This window comes from Pelophylax lessonae (assembly GCF_965119305.1).
Source record: "Pelophylax lessonae genome assembly, chromosome: 1".
Taxonomy (NCBI): domain Eukaryota; kingdom Metazoa; phylum Chordata; class Amphibia; order Anura; family Ranidae; genus Pelophylax; species Pelophylax lessonae.
The window spans coordinates 561,586,950-561,612,619 of NC_138768.1; the positions used below are offsets into that span (position 1 = coordinate 561,586,950).

At 43.7% G+C, this 25,670-nt stretch overlaps 1 protein-coding gene across 2 annotated transcripts in view; it reads right to left on the reverse strand.

Moving 5' to 3' along the window:
* SHROOM3 (shroom family member 3) overlaps positions 1 to 25,670 on the reverse strand; it is a 565,109-nt gene that overhangs the window by 122,402 nt on the left and 417,037 nt on the right. For both annotated transcript variants that reach the window (XM_082260159.1, XM_082260158.1), the window contains exon 4: positions 15,027 to 15,149. In XM_082260159.1, coding sequence (XP_082116285.1) covers positions 15,027 to 15,149 — 123 coding nt within the window. The remainder of the gene's footprint in view (positions 1 to 15,026; positions 15,150 to 25,670) is intronic.

Here is a 25,670-nt window from a genome sequence, read left to right on the forward strand (position 1 = left end):
TACAAATTATTTGGAGGTACAATCCATTTTATTGTCAACTATTTGTTAAATTTGGTTGTTTTTTATTGTTTCACTTTAGCTACCTGTATATACTTATAGAGTGCCTTGAAAAAGTATTCATACCTCATGAAATTTTCCACATTCTGTCATGTTACAACAATGGAAAACTAACACTGCACATCACCCTGAACACACCATCCCCACCATGAAACATGGTAGTGGTAGCATCATGTTGGGGAAGATTTACCCTCAACTCTTATTCTAGTGGCATCTGGGAAATTGTAGATTTCCCCTCACTTTTTGTCTTGGGGACAAATAAAGAGGGGGGTCTCCCAAGTGGGCTCAAAACAGCAGTGAAAAATTGACAGCAGTAATAACCCCAAATGCCCCTTAACCTTTTAAGTTTTTCTACTTGTAGATTGTTCTATTGGATGGTTAGGATTTCATTACCAGCCACATAAGGGTTTGTGAGCATCATTTGAGATGATATGTGTAAATCAATGATTTATATTTGTACAAGTGTACATATAGTATACCCAATATATACACAATTCCATTGTAGTTCTTTTTTTTTTCCAAGAAGGGATGCTCATGTTACATGCATTTTTCCATGTCTGCTATACAGTAGATGTGCTAATAATAACCACCGATTGTGTCCATTTGGAACAATAGATCAGATATATAATGTCATTAAAGTGTTTTTTTAGACAAAGTGCTTTTTTAGCTTTCAAAACAGTAGGGAAAGATTAGAAGCCCTACCAAGTTATAGTGCCTTGAAAAACTATTCTTGCCCCTTGAAATTTTCCACATTTTGTCATGTTACAACTAGGGTTGAGCGGACACCTAGATGTCCGTGTTCGACGGGTTCGGCCGAACTTTAAAAAAAAGTCCGGGTCCGTGTCCCGGACTTTTACCGAACTTTTCCCGGACACCGAACCCCATTGAAGTCAATGGGGACCCGAACTTTAAGGCACTAAAATGGCTCTAAAACACCAAAGGAAAGGGCTAGAGTGCTGCAAATGGCAGCAAAACGTAATTAAGAGCATGGCAAGTGCTCTGCAAACAAATGTGGATAGGGAAATAACTTAAAACAACAAAAAAAAACAGAAAAATAAAACAATGTTCTTCTTCATCTCTGAAGGACGAGGCCCATATGGAGTAGGAGGGAGGTTGAGGTGGTGGTGGATGTGGCGGTGACATAGGCGTGCGCACAGGGTGTGCTGGGTGTGCCTGGGCACACCCTAATCACCTAGGGCACATAGCATTGCCAGTGAGGAGATGGGAAAGATCTCCCTGGGACCTGCTCTGCTCTATTTCTCCTTGCCTACAGGTACATGGCCCCGATACATTACTCTCCCTGCTGGCAAACACATGCATGTGTATTTCAACTTTGGGGTGCACACCTTAATGCAATAGGCTGCGCACACCTATGGGCGGTGTAGGTGGAAGCGGCGGTGGAGGAGGACCAGGGCCGGATTAACAGCATCATGGGCTTGGTGCTGAGGATTTTGAAGGGCCTTAAGGGCCGTGCCTTGCCATGCACCCAGAGGAGGAAGGGTGCAGCCATGCATGCCTAATTCAACATGGGATGCTGTCTCTGAAGCCCATAAACACATCCATGCACCGCCAACTGTCCCTCCTTGTCCGGCCTTCACGCTGTGTGGGGAGGTTCTGAGGGTGCTGCCTGGGGAAGCGAGCATAGAAGCCAGACTTCTGTGTTTACAAGTGACAGAAGAGCGGTAACAGTGAATATGGCCAACCCGGGGCCTATATAAAAGGTAGGGGCCTGGAGCTGCAGCTCCAATAGCCCCTACATTAATCTGGCCCTGAGGAGGAGGACGAGGTAGCCAACACTGCTTCTTTTCAAAAATTTTAAATGAGGGTACACCCCAAAAGAGTGAGAAAGAGCAAAAATGGAACAATGGGTGGGTAAGGTCGGTATCCATTGCTATTCTGCATAAGGTACGGAAAAGTCCCGTGGGATCCATGCCTGGTTCATTTTAATGAACGTGAGCTTGTCCACATTGTCTCTGGACAGGCGGCTGCGCTTGTCTGTTATAACGCCCCCAGCCGTGCTAAATACCCGTTCAGATAATACACTGGCTGCAGGGCACGCCAGCACCTCCAAGGCGTAAAGGGCAAGCTCAGGCCATGTGCCCAATTTGGAGACCCAGAAGTTGAAGGGGGCAGACCCGTCATTCACTACATGTAGGCGTGTGCACACATACTGCTCCACCATGTTGGTAAAATGCTGCCTCCTGCTAAGACGTTCCATCTGAGCTGCTGGTGCTGCTGTTTGTTGTGGCGTGCTGACAAAGCTTTTCCACATTTCGGCCATGCTAACCCTGCCTTCTGAGGTGCTGGCGGTGCCCTGGTTGCGTTGGCGACCTCCTCCTCCTCCTCCTCTGCCTTGTGCTTCCACTGTGGCCCCGCTGTCAGATGGGAATGCCAGCAGCATGGCGTCTACCAGCGTGCGCTTGTACTCGCGCATCTTGCGATCGCGCTCCAGTGAGTGAATTAAGGACGGTACGTTGTCCTTGTAACGGGGATCCAGCAGCGTGGCCACCCAGTAATCAGCACAAGTTAGAATGTGGGCAACTCGGCGGTCGTTGTGGAGACACTGCAGCATGTAATCGCTCATGTGTGCCAGGCTGCCCAGAGGCAACGAAAGGCTGTCCTCTGTGGGAGGTGTATCGTCCGTGTCCTCTGTATCCCCCCAGCCACGCACCAGTGATGGCCATGAGCTGGCCTGGGTGCCACCCTGCTGTGAACATGGTTCCATCTCCTCCTCCAGCTCCTCCTCCTCCTCCTCCTCATCCTCCTCATCCTCCAGAACTGTGCCCCTGCTGGACAATTGCGTCCCTGGCGTTTGCGTGTGCAGGAACCCACCCTCGGAGCCCCTTGCGAATGACTGCCCTGAAAGCCTTGGAAATGTTACCTCTTCATCCTCCTCCTCCTCCTCATCCTGTGCCACATCCTCTTCCATCATCGCCCGAATTGTTTTTTCAAGGAGGCATAGAAGTGGGATAGTTAAGCTGTGAACGGCGTCATTGCCACTGGCCATGTTGGTGGAGTACTCAAAACAGCGCAACAAGGCACACAGGTCTCGCATGGAGGCCCAGTTATTGGTGGTGAAGTGGTGCTGTTCCGCAGAGCGACTCACGCGTGCGTGCTGCAGCTGAAACTCCACTATGGCCTGCTGCTGCTCGCACAGTCTTTCCAGCATGTGCAAGGTGGAGTTCCACCTTGTGGGCACGTCACATATGAGGCGGTGAGCGGGAAGGCCGAAGTTACGCTGCAGCGCTGCCAGGCGAGCAGCAGCAGGGTGAGAACGCCGAAAGTGCGCACAAACGGCCCGCACTTTCTGCAGCAGCTCTGACATATCGGGGTAGTTTTTAAGGAACCTCTGCACCACCAAATTCAGCACATGCGCCAGGCAAGGGATGTGCGTCAAACCGGCTAGGCCCAGAGCTGCTATGAGATTTCGCCCGTTATCGCACACCACCAGGCCGGGCTTGAGGCTCGCTGGCAGCAACCACTCATTTGTCTGCTGTTCCATGCTCCTCCACAACTCCTGCGCGGTGTGTGGTTTGTCCCCCAAACAGGCAAGTTGTAAAACTGCCTGCTGTCGTTTACCCCTGGCCGTGCTGAAGTTGGTGGTGAAGGTGTTACGCTGTCCGGATGAGGAGGCGGTAGAGGATGAGGAAGCGGAGTAGGAGGAGTTAGGAACAGGAGGCAAACTGAAGCGCCCTGCAATCCTCGGTGGTGGAAGGACATGCGCCAAATTGCTATCCGCCTCAGGCCCATCCGCCACTGCATTTACCCAGTGTGCCGTTAGGGAGATATAACGCCCCTGACCGTGCTTACTGGTCCACGTATCCGTAGTTAGGTGGACCTTGGCACAGATGGCGTTGCGCAGTGCACACCTGATATTTTCCCCCACTTGGTTGTGCAGGGAAGGGATGGCTTGCCTGGAAAAGTAGTGGCGGCTGGGCACGACGTACTGTGGGACAGCCACCGACATAAGGTTTTTAAAACTGTGCGTCTCCACCAGACGGAATGACAGCATTTCAAAGGCCAATAATTTTGAAATGCTGGCATTCAGGGCCAGGGATCGCGGGTGGGTAGGGGGGTACTTCCTCTTCCTCTCAAGTGTTTGGGAGATGGAAAGCTGAACGCTTCCACGGGACATTGTGGAGATGGTTGTTGGTGACCCAGGTGGTGGTGTTGCTGACAGATCGTCTGTTTGCGGGGTGGCAGGTGCCGGTATCACTACAGATGTGGCTGGAGCGGCCGAGACTGCAGCAGAAGAGGAAGCAGGATGAGCCAGAGACGTTTCTTGGTTTTGAAGGTGTGTACTCCACTGCAGCTCGTGCTTTGCACTTAGATGCCTGATCATGCAGGTTGTGCTCAGGTTGAGAAGGTTTATGCCTCGCTTCAAGCTCTGATTGCACAGGGTGCAAACCACTCGTGTCCTGTCATCAGCACATTTTCTAAAGAACTTCCACGCTAGAGAACTCCTTTGAGCTGACTTTGGTGCGCTCGTTCCCTTGCTGCGTTGGGCAGTAGCGGGCGTAGTGTCTAGGGCACGGCCGCTCCGCTTCTGCACCCTGCTCCCTCTTCTGCTGTGCTGGTGGCTCTGTGCGACCACCGCCTCTTCCTCCAAACTACTCAGGTCACCTGCATGACGTTCATTCCATGTGGGGTCGAGGACCTCATCGTCCTCCACATCATCTTCCACCCAGTCTTCACCCCTGCCCTCCTTGTCGGTCTCCACAATGCTGAACGCCGCAGCAGTTGGCACCTGCGTTTCGTCATCATCGGAGACGTGCTGCGATGATCCTTGCATGTACTCATCTTGAGAAATAAGTGGTTGGGCATCGCTGCACTCAATCTCTTCCACTTCTGGGGCAGGGCTAGGTGGATGGCCCTGGGAAACCCTGCTGACAGAGTCCTCAAAAAGAATAAGAGACTGCTGTATGGCTTGGGGCTCAGACTGCTGGCCTGATTTGCAAGGGGGTGAGGTGAAAGACGGTTGGACATTGGCTGCAGGTGCCAACTCTGACCTTTCTGCAGTAGACTGGGTGGGAGACAATGTGAAGGAACTGGAGGCACTGTCAGCAGCAAACCAATCTACTATCGCCTCAACTTGTTCTGGCCTCATCACTTCTAGGGGCGTTTGATGCCCTACCAAATACTGATGCAGGTTCTGTCGCCTACTCACACTTGAGGAAGGTGTTTCACTTGTGCGTGTAGCTGGCACAGATCGACCACGTCCTCTCCTTGCAACAGGAGCTCTACCAGCAGCACCACGACCCAGGCCACGGCCCTTATTTGACGGTCTCCTCATATTTCTGTAATTTAAGATCTTGCCCTAGAAAGGTTTTTATTGAATAGCGGAATAGGAAATATGATCCAAAAAAGTGTATGTATCTCGCACGTACAAAACCACACTAGGCCCCAATTACTATTGTTTCTACCCCTAAAAGGATGGATGAGGAGTAGGAGGAGTATGGAACAGACAGCACCCTCAAATCTTCAGAAGTATGAGATGAACCCCAAAAACTTGGAAAGGTGGATCTCACACGTACCGACACAGACTATCCCGCAATTCAATTGATCCTCAAAGGTTTTTATTGAATAGCGGAATAGGAAATATGATCAAAAAAAGTGTATGTATCTCGCACGTACACAACCACACTAGGCCCCAATTACTATTGTTTGTACCCCTAAAAGGATGGTTGAGCAGTAGGAGCAGGAGTATGGAACAGGCAGCACCCTCAAATCTTCAGAAGTATGAGATGAACCCCAACAACTTGGAAAGGTGGATCTCACACGTACCGACACAGACTATCTCGCAATTGAATTGATCCCCAAAGGTTTTAATTGAATAGCGGAATAGAAAATATGATCAAAAAGAAAGTGTATGTATCTCGCACGTACACCACCACACTAGGCCCCAACTACTATTGTTTGTACCCCTAAAAGGATGGTTGAGCAGTAGGAGGAGGAGTATGGAACAGGCAGCACCCTCAAATCTTCAGAAGTATGAGATGAACCCCAAAAACTTGGAAAGGTGGATCTCTCTCACACGTACCAACACAGACTATCCCCCAATTTAACTGATCCCCAAAGGTTTTTGATTAAATAGCGGAATAGAAAATATGATCCAAAAAAAGTGTATGTATATCACACGTACACAACCACACTAGGCCCCAATTACTATTGTTTGTACCCCTAAAAGGCTAGGAGTAGGGGGAGTATGGAACAGGCAGCACCCTCAAACCTTTAGAAGTATGAGATGAACCCCAACAACTTGGAAAGGTGGATCTCTCTCACACGTACCAACACAGACTATCCCCCAATTTAACTGATCCCCAAAGGTTTTTGATTAAATAGCGGAATAGAAAATATGATCCAAAAAAAGTGTATGTATATCACACGTACACAACCACACTGGGCCCCAATTACTATTGTTTGTACCCCTAAAAGGCTAGATGAGGAGTAGGGGGAGTATGGAACAGGCAGCACCCTCAAACCTTCAGAAGTATGAGATGAACCCCAACAACTTGGAAAGGTGGATCTCTCTCACACGTACCAACACAGACTATCCCCCAATTTAACTGATCCCCAAAGGTTTTTGATTAAATAGCGGAATAGAAAATATGATCCAAAAAAAGTGTATGTATATCACACGTACACAACCACACTAGGCCCCAATTACTATTGTTTGTACCCCTAAAAGGCTAGATGAGGAGTAGGGGGGGTATGGAACAGGCAGCCCCCTCAAACCTTCAGAAGTATGAGATGAACCCCAACAACTTGGAAAGGTGGATCTCTCTCACACGTACCAACACAGACTATCCCCCAATTTAACTGATCCCCAAAGGTTTTTGATTAAATAGCGGAATAGAAAATATGATCCAAAAAAAGTGTATGTATATCACACGTACACAACCACACTAGGCCCCAATTACTATTGTTTGTACCCCTAAAAGGCTAGGAGTAGGGGGAGTATGGAACAGGCAGCACCCTCAAACCTTCAGAAGTATGAGATGAACCCCAACAACTTGGAAAGGTGGATCTCTCTCACACGTACCAACACAGACTATCCCCCAATTTAACTGATCCCCAAAGGTTTTTGATTAAATAGCGGAATAGAAAATATGATCCAAAAAAAGTGTATGTATATCACACGTACACAACCACACTAGGCCCCAATTACTATTGTTTGTACCCCTAAAAGGCTAGATGAGGAGTAGGGGGGTATGGAACAGGCAGCACCCTCAAACCTTCAGAAGTATGAGATGAACCCCAACAACTTGGAAAGGTGGATCTCTCTCACACGTACCAACACAGACTATCCCCCAATTTAACTGATCCCCAAAGGTTTTTGATTAAATAGCGGAATAGAAAATATGATCCAAAAAAAGTGTATGTATATCACACGTACACAACCACACTGGGCCCCAATTACTATTGTTTGTACCCCTAAAAGGCTAGATGAGGAGTAGGGGGGGTATGGAACAGGCAGCACCCTCAAATCTTCAGAAGTATGAGATGAACCCCAAAAACTTGGAAAGGTGGATCTCTCTCACACGTACCAACACAGACTATCCCCCAATTTAACTGATCCCCAAAGGTTTTTGATTAAATAGCGGAATAGAAAATATGATCCAAAAAAAGTGTATGTATATCACACGTACACAACCACACTAGGCCCCAATTACTATTGTTTGTACCCCTAAAAGGCTAGATGAGGAGTAGGGGGGGTATGGAACAGGCAGCACCCTCAAACCTTCAGAAGTATGAGATGAACCCCAACAACTTGGAAAGGTGGATCTCTCTCACACGTACCAACACAGACTATCCCCCAATTTAACTGATCCCCAAAGGTTTTTGATTAAATAGCGGAATAGAAAATATGATCCAAAAAAAGTGTATGTATATCACACGTACACAACCACACTAGGCCCCAATTACTATTGTTTGTACCCCTAAAAGGCTAGATGAGGAGTAGGGGGGGTATGGAACAGGCAGCCCCCTCAAACCTTCAGAAGTATGAGATGAACCCCAACAACTTGGAAAGGTGGATCTCTCTCACACGTACCAACACAGACTATCCCCCAATTTAACTGATCCCCAAAGGTTTTTGATTAAATAGCGGAATAGAAAATATGATCCAAAAAAAGTGTATGTATATCACACGTACACAACCACACTAGGCCCCAATTACTATTGTTTGTACCCCTAAAAGGCTAGGAGTAGGGGGAGTATGGAACAGGCAGCACCCTCAAACCTTCAGAAGTATGAGATGAACCCCAACAACTTGGAAAGGTGGATCTCTCTCACACGTACCAACACAGACTATCCCCCAATTTAACTGATCCCCAAAGGTTTTTGATTAAATAGCGGAATAGAAAATATGATCCAAAAAAAGTGTATGTATATCACACGTACACAACCACACTAGGCCCCAATTACTATTGTTTGTACCCCTAAAAGGCTAGATGAGGAGTAGGGGGGTATGGAACAGGCAGCACCCTCAAACCTTCAGAAGTATGAGATGAACCCCAACAACTTGGAAAGGTGGATCTCTCTCACACGTACCAACACAGACTATCCCCCAATTTAACTGATCCCCAAAGGTTTTTGATTAAATAGCGGAATAGAAAATATGATCCAAAAAAAGTGTATGTATATCACACGTACACAACCACACTGGGCCCCAATTACTATTGTTTGTACCCCTAAAAGGCTAGATGAGGAGTAGGGGGGGTATGGAACAGGCAGCACCCTCAAATCTTCAGAAGTATGAGATGAACCCCAAAAACTTGGAAAGGTGGATCTCTCTCACACGTACCAACACAGACTATCCCCCAATTTAACTGATCCCCAAAGGTTTTTGATTAAATAGCGGAATAGAAAATATGATCCAAAAAAAGTGTATGTATATCACACGTACACAACCACACTAGGCCCCAATTACTATTGTTTGTACCCCTAAAAGGCTAGATGAGGAGTAGGGGGGGTATGGAACAGGCAGCACCCTCAAACCTTCAGAAGTATGAGATGAACCCCAACAACTTGGAAAGGTGGATCTCTCTCACACGTACCAACACAGACTATCCCCCAATTTAACTGATCCCCAAAGGTTTTTGATTAAATAGCGGAATAGAAAATATGATCCAAAAAAAGTGTATGTATATCACACGTACACAACCACACTAGGCCCCAATTACTATTGTTTGTACCCCTAAAAGGCTAGATGAGGAGTAGGGGGGGTATGGAACAGGCAGCCCCCTCAAACCTTCAGAAGTATGAGATGAACCCCAACAACTTGGAAAGGTGGATCTCTCTCACACGTACCAACACAGACTATCCCCCAATTTAACTGATCCCCAAAGGTTTTTGATTAAATAGCGGAATAGAAAATATGATCCAAAAAAAGTGTATGTATATCACACGTACACAACCACACTAGGCCCCAATTACTATTGTTTGTACCCCTAAAAGGCTAGGAGTAGGGGGGGTATGGAACAGGCAGCCCCCTCAAACCTTCAGAAGTATGAGATGAACCCCAACAACTTGGAAAGGTGGATCTCTCTCACACGTACCAACACAGACTATCCCCCAATTTAACTGATCCCCAAAGGTTTTTGATTAAATAGCGGAATAGAAAATATGATCCAAAAAAAGTGTATGTATATCACACGTACACAACCACACTAGGCCCCAATTACTATTGTTTGTACCCCTAAAAGGCTAGGAGTAGGGGGAGTATGGAACAGGCAGCACCCTCAAACCTTCAGAAGTATGAGATGAACCCCAACAACTTGGAAAGGTGGATCTCTCTCACACGTACCAACACAGACTATCCCCCAATTTAACTGATCCCCAAAGGTTTTTGATTAAATAGCGGAATAGAAAATATGATCCAAAAAAAGTGTATGTATATCACACGTACACAACCACACTAGGCCCCAATTACTATTGTTTGTACCCCTAAAAGGCTAGATGAGGAGTAGGGGGAGTATGGAACAGGCAGCACCCTCAAATCTTCAGAAGTATGAGATTGTGTTCACTGTACCCCACAAAGATTGAGTTCACTGCACCCCACAATGATTGTGTTCACTGCACCCCACAAAGATTGTGTTCACTGCACCTCACAAAGATTGTGTTCACTGCACCTCACAAAGATTGTGTTCACTGTACCCCCCAAAGATTGTGTTCACTGCACCCCACAAAGATTCTGTTCACTGTACCCCACAAAGATTGTGTTCACTGCACCCTAAAAGGATGTTGTTCACTGCACCCCACAAAGATTGTGTTCACTGCACCCTAAAAGGATGTTGTTCACTGCACCCCAAAAAGATTGTGTTCACTGTACCCCCCCAAAGATTGTGTTCACTGCACCCCACAAAGATTGTGTTCACTGCACCCCAAAAAGATTGTGTTCACTGTACCCCCCAAAGATTGTGTTCACTGCACCCCAAAAAGATTGTGTTCACTGTACCCCCCAAAGATTGTGTTCACTGCACCCCACAAAGATTCTGTTCACTGTACCCCACAAAGATTGTGTTCACTGCACCCCAAAAAGATTGTGTTCACTGTACCCCCCCAAAGATTGTGTTCACTGCACCCCACAAAGATTCTGTTCACTGCACCCCACAAAGGATTTTGTTCACTGCACCCCAAAAAGATTGTGTTCACTGCACCCCAAAAAGGATTTTGATCACTGCACCCCAAAAAGGATGTTGTTCACTGCACCCCAAAAATGATTTTGTTCACTCCACCCCAAAAAGATTGTGTTCACTGCACCCCACAAAGATTGTGTTCACTGCACCCCAAAAAGATTGTGTTCACTGTACCCCCCAAAGATTGTGTTCACTGCACCCCACAAAGATTCTGTTCACTGTACCCCACAAAGATTGTGTTCACTGCACCCCAAAAAGATTGTGTTCACTGCACCCCAAAAAGGATGTTGTTCACTGCACCCCAAAAAGGATGTTGTTCACTCCACCCCAAAAAGATTGTGTTCACTGCACCCCACAAAGATTGTGTTCACTGCACCCCAAAAATGATTTTGTTCACTGCACCCCAAAAAGGATTTTGTTCACTGCACCCCAAAAAGGATGTTGTTCACTCCACCCCAAAAAGATTGTGTTCACTGCACCCCAAAAAGATTGTGTTCACTGCACCCCACAAAGGATTTTGTTCACTGCACCCCAAAAAGATTGTGTTCACTGCACCCCAAAAAGGATGTTGTTCACTGCACCCCAAAAAGGATTTTGTTCACTGCACCCCAAAAAGATTGTGTTCACTGCACCCCACAAAGGATTTTGTTCACTGCACCCCACAAAGATTGTGTTCACTGCACACCAAAAAGGATTGTGTTCACTGCACCCCAAAAAGATTTTGTTCACTGCACCCCAAAAAGATTGTGTTCACTGCAGCCCAAAAAGATTGTGTTCACTGCAGCCCAAAAAGATTGTGTTCACTGCAGCCCAAAAAGATTGTGTTCACTGCAGCTCACACACAGAAAAATGGATGTGGATCACTGACACCTGCCTATCTCCAATCCCACACCACACAGCAATATCGATTGTAGTTTGTAGAACACAGTTTCCCTAAAATTCAGCAGACTCTGTCCCTAACAGGATTGAGAAGAGATCGTAGATCAGGATTGAGTGCAGATTCACCCCACCCCCCACACAGCAATATCGATTGTAGTTTGTAGAAGACACTGACCCTATAATTCAGCAGACTCTATCCCTAAAATGCCTACAACTCGCCCTGCCTAAACACTCCGACCTGTCCCTCAATTCTATCCGGACACAAATGGTTTTTTCCTGCCTATCTTTCCCTAATCAGCAGCCAGCACATTGATGTGTGCTCTGTCCCTTAGCTAAGCAGCAGAATGACGCTGCTGCGGCGGCTGCCTCGAACTTATAAAGACTTGGTCACATGCTTCAGACGGCCAATCACAGCTACTAAGACATTTGCAGGCATGGCTGGGATGGCTTAAGGCACACCAGTTAAACGATTGTTGATTGGCTGTTGAAAGCCCGCCATGAAAAGAGCGCCAAAGCATGCAAAACCCGGAAATAAAACGACCGAACACGGATTTTTACCCGAACATACAGTAAAGTGTCCGTGTCCGTGTTCGGGTAAAAAAAATCCAATTATTCGGTACGAACACGAATAATACAGTCCGTGTTCGCTCAACACTAGTTACAACCCAAAAAGAAAATGTATTATATTGGGATTTTATGTGATAGACCCACACAAAGTGGCACATAATTGTGAAGTAGAAGAAAAATGATGAATGGTTTTCAAAATGTTTTACAAATAAATATCTGAAATGTGTGGCGTGCATTTGTATTCAGCCCCCTTTACTCTCATACCCCTAACTAAAATCTAGTGGAACCAATTGCCTTCAGAAGTCACCTAATTAATAAATAGAGTCCACCTGTGTGTAATTTGATCTCAGTATAAATACAGCTGCTCTATGAAGCCCTCAGAGGTTTGTTAGAGAACTTTAGTGAACAAACAGCTATGTGTGGTGGAAACTAACATTGCACATCACCCTGAGCACACCTTCCCCACCATGAAACATGGTGGTGGTAGCATCATCTTGTGGGGTTGCTTTTCTTCAGCAGGGACAGGTAAGCTGGTCAGAGTTGATGGGAAGATGGATGGAGCCAAATAGAGGGCAATCTTAGAAGAAAACATGTTAAAGTTTGCAAAAGACTTGAGTTTGGGGGGGGGGGGTTACCTTCCAGCAGGACAACAACCCTAAACATACAGCCAGGGCTACAATGGAATGGTTTAGATCAAAGCATATTCATGTGTTAGAATGGCCTAGTCAAAGTCCAGACCTAAATCCAATTGAGAATCTGTGGCAAGACTTACAAATTGCTGTTCACAGACTCTCTCCATCCAATCTGACTATTTTGCAAAGAAGATTGGGCAAAAATGTCACTCTCTAGATGTGCAAAGCTGGTGAAAGGTGGTTCTACAAATTTTTGACTCAGGGGGCTAAATACAAATGTATGCCATGCTTTTCAAATATTTCTAAAACATTTTGAAATCCATTTATCATTTTCCTTCCACTTCACAATTATGTGCTACTTTGTGTTGGTCTATCACATAAAATCCCAATAAAATACATTTATGTTTTTGGTTGTAACATGACAAAATGTGGAACATTTCATGTATGAAATACTTTTTCAAGGCACTGTATACATATACATATAAATATAAATATAACGTTGTTCATACATGGCTTATTTTGTGTTGAACTAGGTTACTAGAAATTGATATATTACTTTAGGACCATTGAATGGTTTAAAATTCATGGCTGTAGGGAGCACAAAATTGGAAGCATGATCTTGGAAGAGGGGGGGTAAAAAAAACCAATAATCTCTAGCTGTACATGCAATCTGTCTGCAGTCTTTGCTTGTTTCCTGAAGCATATCCCCGGGCCTCCAAAAATGTTCTATAGCATGCTTGCAGTTTCTGACCATCTCCTGCAGCTTAGATAAAGGAAAGAGGTGCCTCTAAGTGCAGATTTTCCAGTTATAATGTAATAAAAACAATATAAACTCGCATTGATGTAAGTGTAGACAGGCACATCTATATGCTCTGAAATGCGTCTCAGACCAGTGACGTCATGATCCCATGCCAGCAGGATCTCAATCCTCGTTTTGGTCAGATCCACTACCACCGTACAGCCGGCTTTTCCACAGAGACCAACGAGACTGCATGATATCGCAACCGCTCTGTAGGACGCCGCTAGCATCAGGGACCTCCACCGAGGATTTAATATAGATGTGCCTGTCTACATTCACCTCAGTGTGAGTTTATATTGTTTTTATTACATTAAAACCGTAAAATCTGCACTTAGAGACGCCTCTCACCTTTATCTCTACTACAGCTCCGGATACTTGGTTTCAGTTTTCCCTTAATGGCAGCCCTAAGTTCATGGACTTCTTAGTACTTATCAAGTAAATTGGATTTTATTACCCCCCCTTTTTTTTCCCTGATTATTTTAGTTCTCCATGCCCTTTCCCCTCCAGGATCTGTAGCTTTAGCGCCTTACTCCTTGTTGCATCTCCTGCAGCTTGCCTACAGTTTCTAACCATCTCCTGTAGTATGCTCATAATCTTTAACCATCTCTTGTTGCATGAGGTCTCTGACAGCTTTGTGCAGCATTACATTCTCTGAAAATGATGTGCAGCCCTTTGGAAATGTCAGGCCCCGTACTAAAATCCCCCTTTATCAAGTAAGTTGACCACCTCTGCTATAGACGCTATGATGACTATGGTGACTCTGGAGATGTTTCATATAAGTCAAAAAAGCATACAACAATTAGAGAAAAGGTGACCTACCAGCACCGCCATGCGCACAAGAAATTCTACTCACTTTGGCAGCCATGGCTGGATGACCGATCCCTGGCGCCGCATAAGCTGGTCATGGATAGACTCCTAGAGGGTTGAGGTGTCGAGTGGCCTGATGCCTTGGTCTCTCATATTGCTCCCAGTGGAATAACCTACCCCAATTTCCTCCTTCCTCCCCCCTACTCTCCCCCCCTCTTTTTTTTTCTTCTCTGCTTCCCGTCCCCCCTTTCCCCTTCTTCACCCCTCTTCTTTCTTATCCCTTTGTGGTTTTTACCTCTACTTTTTCCCTTTGAGGTTAGATTTGTTTCCCTGCTATGTTATGGTGGTATTTGAGCACTGTTTACTATACTGTAAGATGGCTCATTGACTTTGTAATTTGCCCCAGTTCTACAATGCTGTGCTTGTTTCCTGCATTTCTCATTGTACTGGATTTTATGTTTATATGTTACTTTGCAGAATGATGCTTGTACAATGATTTTATTATGCTCAATAAAAATTTTTTTCTTTAAAAAAAAAAAGCATACAACAGGAATAAATCAGGCAGGTAAGCACAGTTATACAATCTAGAGAAAATACAGAATGGCAGTTTACATACAACAAATGAGCTCGTAAAGGTCTTCTCACCTGTTCTTGTGTCTTAGTTTAGGTCCATCTGGACATGCTGCTGGGTTAATGGATTGCTTCCTTGGTGCCGTTTCAAAGCTGCTGAGTGTCTTTTCATAATATTCAGCCTTCCCAATAAATATGCTAAAAACAAAAGCAAGACAAAAAATAACCATTAAACCTTGCCAGTTTAGTAAACTAATTTTTTTTTTTTAAATAAAACAGCAAAGAGCAATTACATTAAGCAAAGTGCAATATTCCAATGCAATTAATTCAATCTAGCCTGTTATCAGTTTAAAACAACCAAAGCAATAAGATTATCATTATTTTGGATATAAACACTTTATATAGTAAGTATTGCCTTCAAAAAAATAAAAAAAAAATAATTATATATTAAGCCGCTCAGCGATTGTGACCCATTTAGGTGGACAGGGTCACGTGGCACCTGCCCTGCAACAGTGTGCAATGCGTGCTGTTGTGCAGTAGTGCAGCATTTAGGGAGGGTTAAAGCTGTTCTTTAACCTTGTGTAAGGGGTTGGCTCGGTAGCGGGTGTGGGTGACCCCCTGGCTGGGTTCGCTACACAGAGAGACAGCCGAGGAGTGGTTGAAAACAACGGTCTATGGTTTATTCTTCCAATTTGCTGGAAACGAGTGCAAGCATCCAAACAGCATAAATCAAACAAAACATAAAATAAACCCTGGCCACTTGGGGCGTCTACCTTCACAACACAGGAACCTACATATGGAGTCTGTCACAACCTACTGCTGGGCAGACACTGCTGGTCATACAGCGGAAAACCAATAGTCTATTTGTTTTCTTTTCACACAGAAAGAGTCAACACCACCTCACCTTCAGAAGTCTCTCAGCTCACTGCTCTCCTTAACGCAAAAAGCCTCAGGATGCAGCAATCAGTAGTCATCCTCTGGATAACTTATAGAGGCCTTAATTTCCTCATTCTGAATAGCTGAAGCTTTCCAATGTTCTAAACCTTTCTGGCTACCTCTGCAGCCGACACCTGATAGTAATTGGTGAATTGTCTAAACAAGGCAGAAATGTATCTCCCATCTGTGACAACACCCACAGATTTACCTGACTTCCTGTCACACTTGTCACACAAAAAAAATTAAAAGTCGGCAGCTACAAATACTGTAGCTGCAGACTATTAATAAAAGGACATTCACCTGAACCGTTTCTTTGCCAGTCTTCTGGTCCCTGGCACCTGCATGCTCACAGCTGCCTGTGTTATGCTTTGTGAATGGTCCTGCAGCGTTCCTGGACCCTGTGACGCACCCCGGAAGGTTGCGAGCGGGGGGGGGGGTAGACAATGGCAGGAGAACTTCTTGTGAATTGCTGTGGCGATTAGAGTGGAAGTGGTTTTGACAGGGACCCCCCTCAAAAAAAATATTAGAGGAGGAGGGTATGAAGTGACACTTCCCTTTTAGGGTGAAGTTCCACTTTAACACAGGTGGTAATGAGGTGACATATCACATACTGGTCACCTGTCAAATGGCTTTGAAAAGGGATCCCAACATGGATCACTTTTCAGAGGAGCATCAGTGCTTGCAGCTATTGTAAATGAGCCGTTACAGCTACATTCCAGTCTTCAGTCTTGCACAGCTGTACAGGCTCCTCATCTGTACTAAAAATGCTTAATCTGATTTCACTGCACACTGTGAGCATTTTGCAGTATGCATTAAAAGCTGCCGCAAGTCAGATAGGGCCCTTCTCATTTCCTGGCTGGAAGACATCCACCATCATCTAGCGCTTCCCCCCCCCCGACTTCCTGCCCCGGGCCATCCCCTTCATTCATTGGATTTCAGTTCCTTCAGTCATTGAAGCTCTGCATCACATGTAAGTGTTACCTAGAGTGGTCTGCATGCAAATGCCTAGGAATACCCACTTTTATGGGCTTATATACACCCATCGAGGTATTTTGACATGTGCATAACTCCTCCCAAGAGCCCACCTATTGCTTGCATCAGGGTTGAGGGCTCTTGAGAGGAATACTGCAACAGGGTACTATGGTATTTTCAGAAAGCTATGTATAGCACCTTGTCGGCCCCTCCCACCAGCCATGATCTGCCAGCATTGCATAGAGAAGCACAGACACATATCGATGAAATCACTGGGTCTAAAATAAGGTATGTACTGAAAATGAAAAATTACATTAGCATGTTGATGAGGGAGGGGGAGTAAGGAACGAGGTGAAGCAAAATGTAAATAGAATAAACTCGGGTGGCACAATGGTGTAGTGGTTAGCACTTTTACCTAGCAGCAAAAGGGTCAATGGTTCAAATCCCAACTACGACACTACCTGCCTGGAGTTTGCATGTTCTGCCTGTGTGGGTTTCCTCCAGTTACTCTGATTTCCTCCCACACTCCAAAGACATGCTGATAGGTTAATTGATCTGTCTAAGTTGGCCCTACTATGTGTATGTATGAATGTGAGCTAAGGACCTTAGATTGTAAGCTCCTTGAGGGTAGGGACTGATGTGAATGTACAATATATATGTAAAGCGCTGCGTAAATTGACAGCGCTATATAAGTACTTAAATAAATAAACAAACTTCAGCTTTAATTATTTTTCATTAACACCGGTGTTCGTGTTTTTTTTTTTTTAATAACTGCCTGACTTTAATATTATCGCTACACCGTGTTAAAGTGGATGTAAACCTGATTAATGAAATTTGACCTGGACACATATATCTGTAGTGTTTACATATTTCTCTCCAAAGCACTAAGTCCCGTAACTTTCTACTGCTCCATTCTTCTGTTATCACTTGGTAACTTCTGACAAGTTCTCCGACACTGGAGATAAAAGCAGCTGAAAATTTGTTTCGGGATGGGTGCTATAAATAGATTAGCAGAGAGCTGGTCTATCCACAGCACAGCTCTGGAAGTATCTTTGTTCTTCTGCCTATGTGGAGCGGGGGGGGGGGGGGTATGTGCCTTTCCCCCAATCAGCTATCACACAGTGTATGCCAGGAATCCACTACCACAGGTTTATATATTCTGAAGAATATATAAAGCTGAAGACAGCAGATATGCAAGTAAAACTTATGTAGGGAGATTTGTTTAATCTCTGTGTATCATCTAAGGCTGTTTACTTCACTGGGTATATGTGAGGGTTTACATCCACGTTAAGGCTACGTTCACATCTTGGCGTTGCTAATTACAGGCGTTTTTTAGGCGTTTTATGGGCGTTTTTGCAGGCGTTTAACAGGCGTTTTTACAGGCGTTTTTTGTGCAGGCGTTTTTAGATTGAATAGAGACCAATGGAAAACGCCTGTAATCTGCCCAAAAAGAAGCTCATGTACTTTTTTGAGCGTTGGGCGTTTTGCTAACAGCAACAAAATGCTCAGATGTGAACAGGGGCCATTGAAATTAATAGGATTTGTCTTGTTGGGCGTTTTGAGAGCTGATCCTAGAGCAGAAAAACTCCCCAAAAACGCCCCAAAACGCCTACATGTGAGCGGAGCCTGAGTTCCTGTTTGGCAAATTTGGTCTATAGTCATATTAGTTAACAAACCCTTCTATGAGCTAAGATTGCATATTTGAAAATACTTACATTCCACACATGACAGGAATAAAGTCATTTAAATCTCATGCAGGTGTCTAGAATACATTTTGACTTAAATGGGCAGCAGAACAACATTTTTTAGTTTAAAATTAGAAGAATGCAATTGATCTGTTAACAGGTTGTGTATTTTCGGCCTGAAACATGCTTTTGTTTACTCTGAAACATTATTCACATATCTTTTATTATACGAAGTCTGATGTTGTATGTACAGAAACACAGTCATTTAGCTGATAAATGTTCAAGGAGAGTACATCGTAGGTATAATAATATTGGCAATCACTTGGCAATTATCTATAGGGATAGTCATGTCTGCATTAGCTGAGCAATCAAGATGCAAAAGCTTGGCCTTTTGTCATTTGGAAATATAATTAAGTGCAAAAAAAAGTTGGTGTGTGGCGCTACCTGCTCAAGGGAAATTCAAAAATTGCACAGTATGTGTGTATATGTACCTGAACCACGTGGTTAATACCAATCCTAAAGGCACATTTTTAGTGGATATATTTTATACCATCTAATAAATAACCATTTAAAATAAAAGTAAATGTGTAAAGTGCACCGTGCTGAGTAAAATGTTCACTGAGTATTATTACACTGCATTTACACTGCAGCGGCACGACTTCGGGGCAACCTGTGAAGTCCCGTGCAGCGCGACTTCGGCGCGACTTGCACGGACTTCATAAAATGAATGTCTATGCAAGTCGCTCCAGGTCGCCCCGAAGTAGTACAGGAACCTTTTTCTAAGTCGGAGCGACTTGTGTCGCTCCTATTAGAACCGTTCCTGTACTACACAATGGACCGCGACGGTCCGCGACTTGTCAGGCTGACCAAGTCGCCTGACAAGTCGTATTAGTGTGAATGGAGTCTTATAGTATCTTACTGAAAAGTGCTACTTTGTACACATATGTCAGGGCGCCACTGTGCACTGACATCCCTGCTGCAGCTCCTTAAATTTACAAGAATATATACATAAAGTTTTGTCCAAAATACTTGGGGAACAAAGAGATTTATTTTCTGTATTTGCCCAAAGCGTTTGCCTTGGAGGTTTGGATGTGCTGTCTCTACATTCCTGTTGGGATGCTTTGCTGAGGGTTGTTCAGGCCCCAATTAGTTGACCTAGTAACCCTATGTGGGCGCCCTTTGATCCGCTCTATAATATATTGAAAGTGAATCTCCTTTTGGTCTCATCGTTGAAGTAGCTCAGAAATTATCCCTTGAGAGAAACTATTCTGGTGAAACATGTCGGGATTGCTACTCCGTAAAACCAGTATATAAAATTGATCTTTGAATTACATGTATACGCAGCCCATAAATTGATTTTAATACTATATGTGCAATATATGTCTTTCACCCTTTTTTTTTTTTATGTTATTTTTAATGTAACAATAACATTTTGTATTTTTATACATCTTTATTTGTCTTTTTGGCACCTTAAAAATCCCCAACTCCATTCTCTTCCTCCCCATAATATTGGTGGTTGAAGTATCCTCCTATTTCGATAATTGGGATGTGGTGCCTTTGGGTTCTTTTTCCAGACAAATTCTCAATTTTCAACAGGAAAGACAGTTTATATATATTTTTGTAAAATATATATATATATATATATATATATATATATATATATATATATATATGTATATATATTTATTTATTTGTTTTTTTGATATATGTCAATATTAAATGCAGTGTCCCATGCAATTTCTTCTTTTTTACAGTTACCTACTTTCTTACAACTGAAAAGGCAGACAAACCCACTATTGAAAATAATAAAAGCATATATTCATAAGAACATTCAATATTATTCATGATGTCATGTCTGAGTTTCTCACCTCCACATAGCTCCACATCACAGCAAACATGCATGCAAGGGTCATATTTCAAGTTCAAGTAATTATTTATAAAGAAAAATGAAAAAAATTTATCTGACTCACATGGAAGAGGAGAGACTGACATCTAACCGGTTTTGTTGATGACCTTTGGGCAGTCTCTGAGAAAGTTGGGTCATCAACGAAACCGGTTAGACTTCAATCTCTCATCTCCCATGGTGGTGCTTGCCATATTTCTGTATGATGGATGGACTTTTACTTTTACATCTGGTATTAAACCTCTCCTTTTTAAATGTCAGCTTGAATGAGTGGATTATCATATATTTACTTCATTTATCGTCACCTACTCAATGGGCCTGCTGGATTTTACATGCGATTATTGCTAGCAGCTGTTAAAGCCACTAGCAATAATCACTGTGTCCTCCCGGTGGGGATGGCTTCACCCACCCCTCTTCCGGGAGAACACAATGATTCCACGGGAGGGATTTCTCCATAAATACTGTGTTCATGGGGGAATTGAGAAAATTTCTTTCCTGCAGCCTTGGTTACAGAAATTCACTCCGTCTACAGCCGGGCTAAGCCATGCAAATACAGTCTTGGTGGTCCCTGTAAAAGCCTTCTTCGGGATATCTGCACATTACCAATGTCAGTTTAAATCCACCTGGAGACTTGATGATGATGCACCAACTATTTATATGCTGTCTTGGTGGTTCCTAAGTGTATATGTGGACATTTTTCTCTCTGACAAACCACAGGTAAATTCACATTGAGCCTTTCTCCATATTTGCAGCATTCAAATTCCTTAGATAACAACACTAGAGCTTCTACAGATTGGCCATGTCACCCCATTGGCAGGTTTCAACTACCTGATGTGTTATATTTTCAGTGATATAAGAAGTCTTCAGGGAGCCCTCCCAGATTGCAAGCTGAGTGATATGTTATTATAATTTCTGTAGAAAACGTAGATGACCCAGGTACCTACAGTACCAATCCTACATTGTTCAATTCAATCTAGAATTTATCACTTTAGTCACATAGTTCTTAAAGGGAATTTTGCCTTTTGAGAGAGTATCACTACCACTGTTACATGATAATTTATACCTTCATCCTACATCATACCTACATCATTGTTTATACATTATAGGTTTGATACAAGATTTTTGATATTTTGGTTTATATTCTAGTATGTATCTATGTATTTTTTGAAGATGTTTTTAACCTGTGTTTTGTGTCTGTACAATTTTATATTTTTGGAACTAGCTGCTTAGGAGTCAAATACATTTGTTTACTTTTTTTTGATGAATAAATATAAAATCAAAACCTTTTGTGCATTTCCACAACCAAACTCTTACTTATGTGTATTTATACAGTTGCTGCAATCGCTGTGTTTACATACAGTAGCCCGCATGGAGTTTGCTAAAAAACACCTGAAGGACTCCAAGATGATGAGAAATAAGATTCTCTGGTCTGATGAGACCAAAATAGAACTTTTTGGCCTTAATTCTAAGCGGTATGTGTGGAGAAAACCAGGCACTGCTCATCACCTGTCCAATACAGTCCCAACAGTGAAGCATGGTGGTGGCAGCATCATGCTGTGGGGGTGTTTTTCAGCTGCAGGGACAGGACGACTGGTTGCAATCGAGGGAAAGATGAATGCGGCCAAGTACAGGGATATCCTGGACAAAAACCTTCTCCAGAGTGCTCTGGACCTCAGACTGGGCCGAAGGTTTACCTTCCAACAAGACAATGACCCTAAGCACACAGCTAAAATAACGAAGGAGTGGCTTCACAACAACTCCGTAACTGTTCTTGAATGGCCCATCCAGAGCCCTGACTTAAACCCAATTGAGCATCTCTGGAGAGACCTAAAAATGGCTGTCCACCAACGTTTACCATCCAACCTGACAGAACTGGAGAGGATCTGCAAGGAGGAATGGCAGAGGATCCCCAAATCCAGGTGTGAAAGACTTGTTGCATCTTTCCCAAAAAGACTCCTGGCTGTATTAGATCAAAAGGGGGCTTCTACTAAATACTGAGCAAAGGGTCTGAATACTTAGGACCATGTGATATTTCAGTTTTTCTTTTTTAATAAATCTGCAACAATGTCAACAATTCTGTGTTTTTCTGTCAGTATGGGGTGCTATGTGTACATTCATGAGGAAGAAGAATGAACTTAAATGATTTTAGCAAATGGCTGCAATATAACAAAGAGTGAAAAATTTAAGGGGGTCTGAATACTTTCCGTACCCACTGTATATGTGAATTAGATGCATTTTAAACCGCATCTAATTTGCATGACATGTGAATGTGAGCGGCTCTAAATGGAGCTGGTTCACACATGTCTAGGGTGGCCGCTGCATTTTTCAAAAAGGGTCCTTCATCAAATTCACACCTGAACCACAGCCCCACATATGTGAACCCAGCCTAAACGTGTGTGTTCCCGATAAGCAATGAATCCGTTTGATCAAAGAAAAGTGCTGTGCTGCTGCCCTTAACTCAATCACATAAAATTGCTAATCCTCAGAAACACAATGTGAACCCCCTGCATAAAATGAAATAAAAATCAAACATACATGCATAAATATAACATGCGCTAATGTCCATCAAATTTAATAAAGTGTGATAAAATCGAATCTCCAAAGTTGCCTCCTTTTACACCATGATAGTATAGTCCACACTGCTGGTATGCTCCTGTTGGGTACTGATCACACACTCCTGGTGCTGAAATTAGTACTTTTTCCAGTCTGTGCATACACCCATCCAGTGATAGTAGTTGTGCTCTTACCATAATGCTGTGACCTATAAGCATCATATAGTTCTAAATGTGCTGCCCCCACTCTGGGAATTATATTAGGTGCTCCTCAGTTTTGACATGTACTCCAGGCTCCCACTGGTGGATTCCAAGTAGTTGTGCCTTTAAATGCTTGGTAGTGTCATTGTGTCTCTAATAAAAACAACTCAGTGCCGGTTCACATTTGTGCGGCTGTGGAGATCGCATGTAATTCGAAACGCACTGCTCCTTCATTACATGCGATCTGATGTGCGGTGCGAATTTCAGCCATACACTTTGTATGGCTGAATTCGCACTGCATCCGCACCAAAGACGCACAGGAGGCATTTTTTCAGCCGCATCAGGATCGGATCGCACAGTGGTTCACACTTGTGCGATCCGATTCTGTGCGAACTGTCAGATCGCACTGCGATATGCGATCAAACTGGGGGTGCCAGAGGTGCAGATGCGATGCGGGAACAGGCTGTATATTCGCAGCGTTCCCGCATCGCACAAGTGTGAACCGAGCCTTAGAGCCATAAAGATGCTGCCATTGTGTAGCATTTAAAACACATATGAAGTTTATTTAAAGTTGCACTCACATTTAAGTTGCTTTAAAGGCATAAAAAAGTATCTAACACGCTCTCCTCGCATCCAGTCCTCCTCCTCTAGTGTCACCTGGCTTTGCTCCATGCGTATCCTCACTGGTCACGTGACTTAATCAGGGGATGGGGAAGGTGATGTTTAACTGACCACTTTGTGTATGCATTGTCATAGTAACAAAACCACTTTCATTACTGCTACATCAGCTCTTCCTAACATTACTCAGCTGCTTTGTTAGTATCGCATAAACAAACAGCTAGGTAATGTCAAATTTATTTAGAAATAGTTACTTGAATCTCTGTGGAAACCCTAGGAAAGCAGATATTAACCACTTAAGCCCCGGAGGATTTGGCTGCTCAAAGACCAGGCCCTATTTTGCGATTCGGCACTGCGTGACTTTAACGGACAATTGTACGGTCGTGCGACGCTGTACCCAGATGAAATTTACGTAATTTTTATTACACAAACGGAGCTTTCTTTTGGTGGTATTTGATCACCTGTGCGATTTTTATTTTTTACACTATAAACAAAAAAAGAGCGACAATTTTGAAAAAATAACAATATTTTTCACATTTTTCTATATTAAATTTTTTTAACAAAATGTAAAAATCAAAATTTTTTAACATTTTAGGCCAATTTGTTTTCTGCTACATATGTTTGGTAAAAAAAATCACAATAAGCGTTAAGCGTATTTTGATTGGTTTGCACAAAAGTTATTGCGTTTACTAACTACGGGAAAGATTTAAGTAATTTTTATTATTTTTTTTAAACTAGTAATGGTGGCGATCTGGGATTTTTTTTGCGGGACTGCGACTTTGCGGCAAACAGATCGGACCCCTGACTTACATTTTTTACACTTTTGGGGGTACCAGTGACATTACTACAGTAACCAGTGCTATAAATATGCACTGTTACTGTAAAAATGACATGGGCAGGGAAGGGGTTAACTTTACTGGTGATCAAGGGGTTAAGTATGTCCCTAAGGGTGTGATTCTAACAGTGGGGGGGGGGGGGCGTGGCTTGTGATGTAATCACAGAGACATACGATCCTACATAGCAAGATCGCATAGCCTCTGTGATTACTTTAGTGAGAATGACAGACGGCTGTGTTTACATCAGCCGTCTGCCCTTCTCCCTCTCCTGCGGGAGATCGCGAGTGGCCGGCAACCATCGGAGTCGCCGGTCACACGCGCTGGCTCCCCAGGGAATGAGCGGGGGTGGGAGAGAGCGACGTACCCCTACGTCACTTTGCCTGTAAGCGGCTGACTGCCGCAGTAAAATAGTCGTGCGGCGGTCGGCAAGTGGTTAAAAAGTACAGAAAGAGAAAAGTGAGGGCAGAAAAAAGACAGAGTGGTCCATTGAGTCTTCTCATTTTCTTTGTTTTGTTTTTTATACATGTCTTGTATTTTTTTTTTTCCCATTAACCTTTTTGTCTGAGTATAGATCTATGTTTTTCCCAACCATGTTTGAAACCACTTACTGTTGACTGACTCACTACCTGCGCTGGAAGCACCAACTACCCTTTCAGTAACATTTTGAACTTTCCTCCAGTTAGTTTAAGGTCATGTCCCCGTGTTCTTGATCTCGGTTTCATATTGAAAACTGCCCTCCTGAACCTTATTCATCCCCTTGATGTATTTAAAGGTTTGTCTTGTCTCCCCTTCTCCTTCTTTCCTCCAGACAGTACAAATTAAGTTGCTGAAGTAGCTCTTGATGTTTTATCCCTCAGACCTTTCACTATGTAAGTGAGTTCTCCAGAACTGAACAAAGTATTCTAAATGAGGTCTCACCAAAGATTTACATTGGGGAATCAGAACCTCTTTCCTCCTGCTGGTGATCCTTCTAGTGATGTATCCTAAAATTCTTATTTGCTTTTCCCACTGTCTGG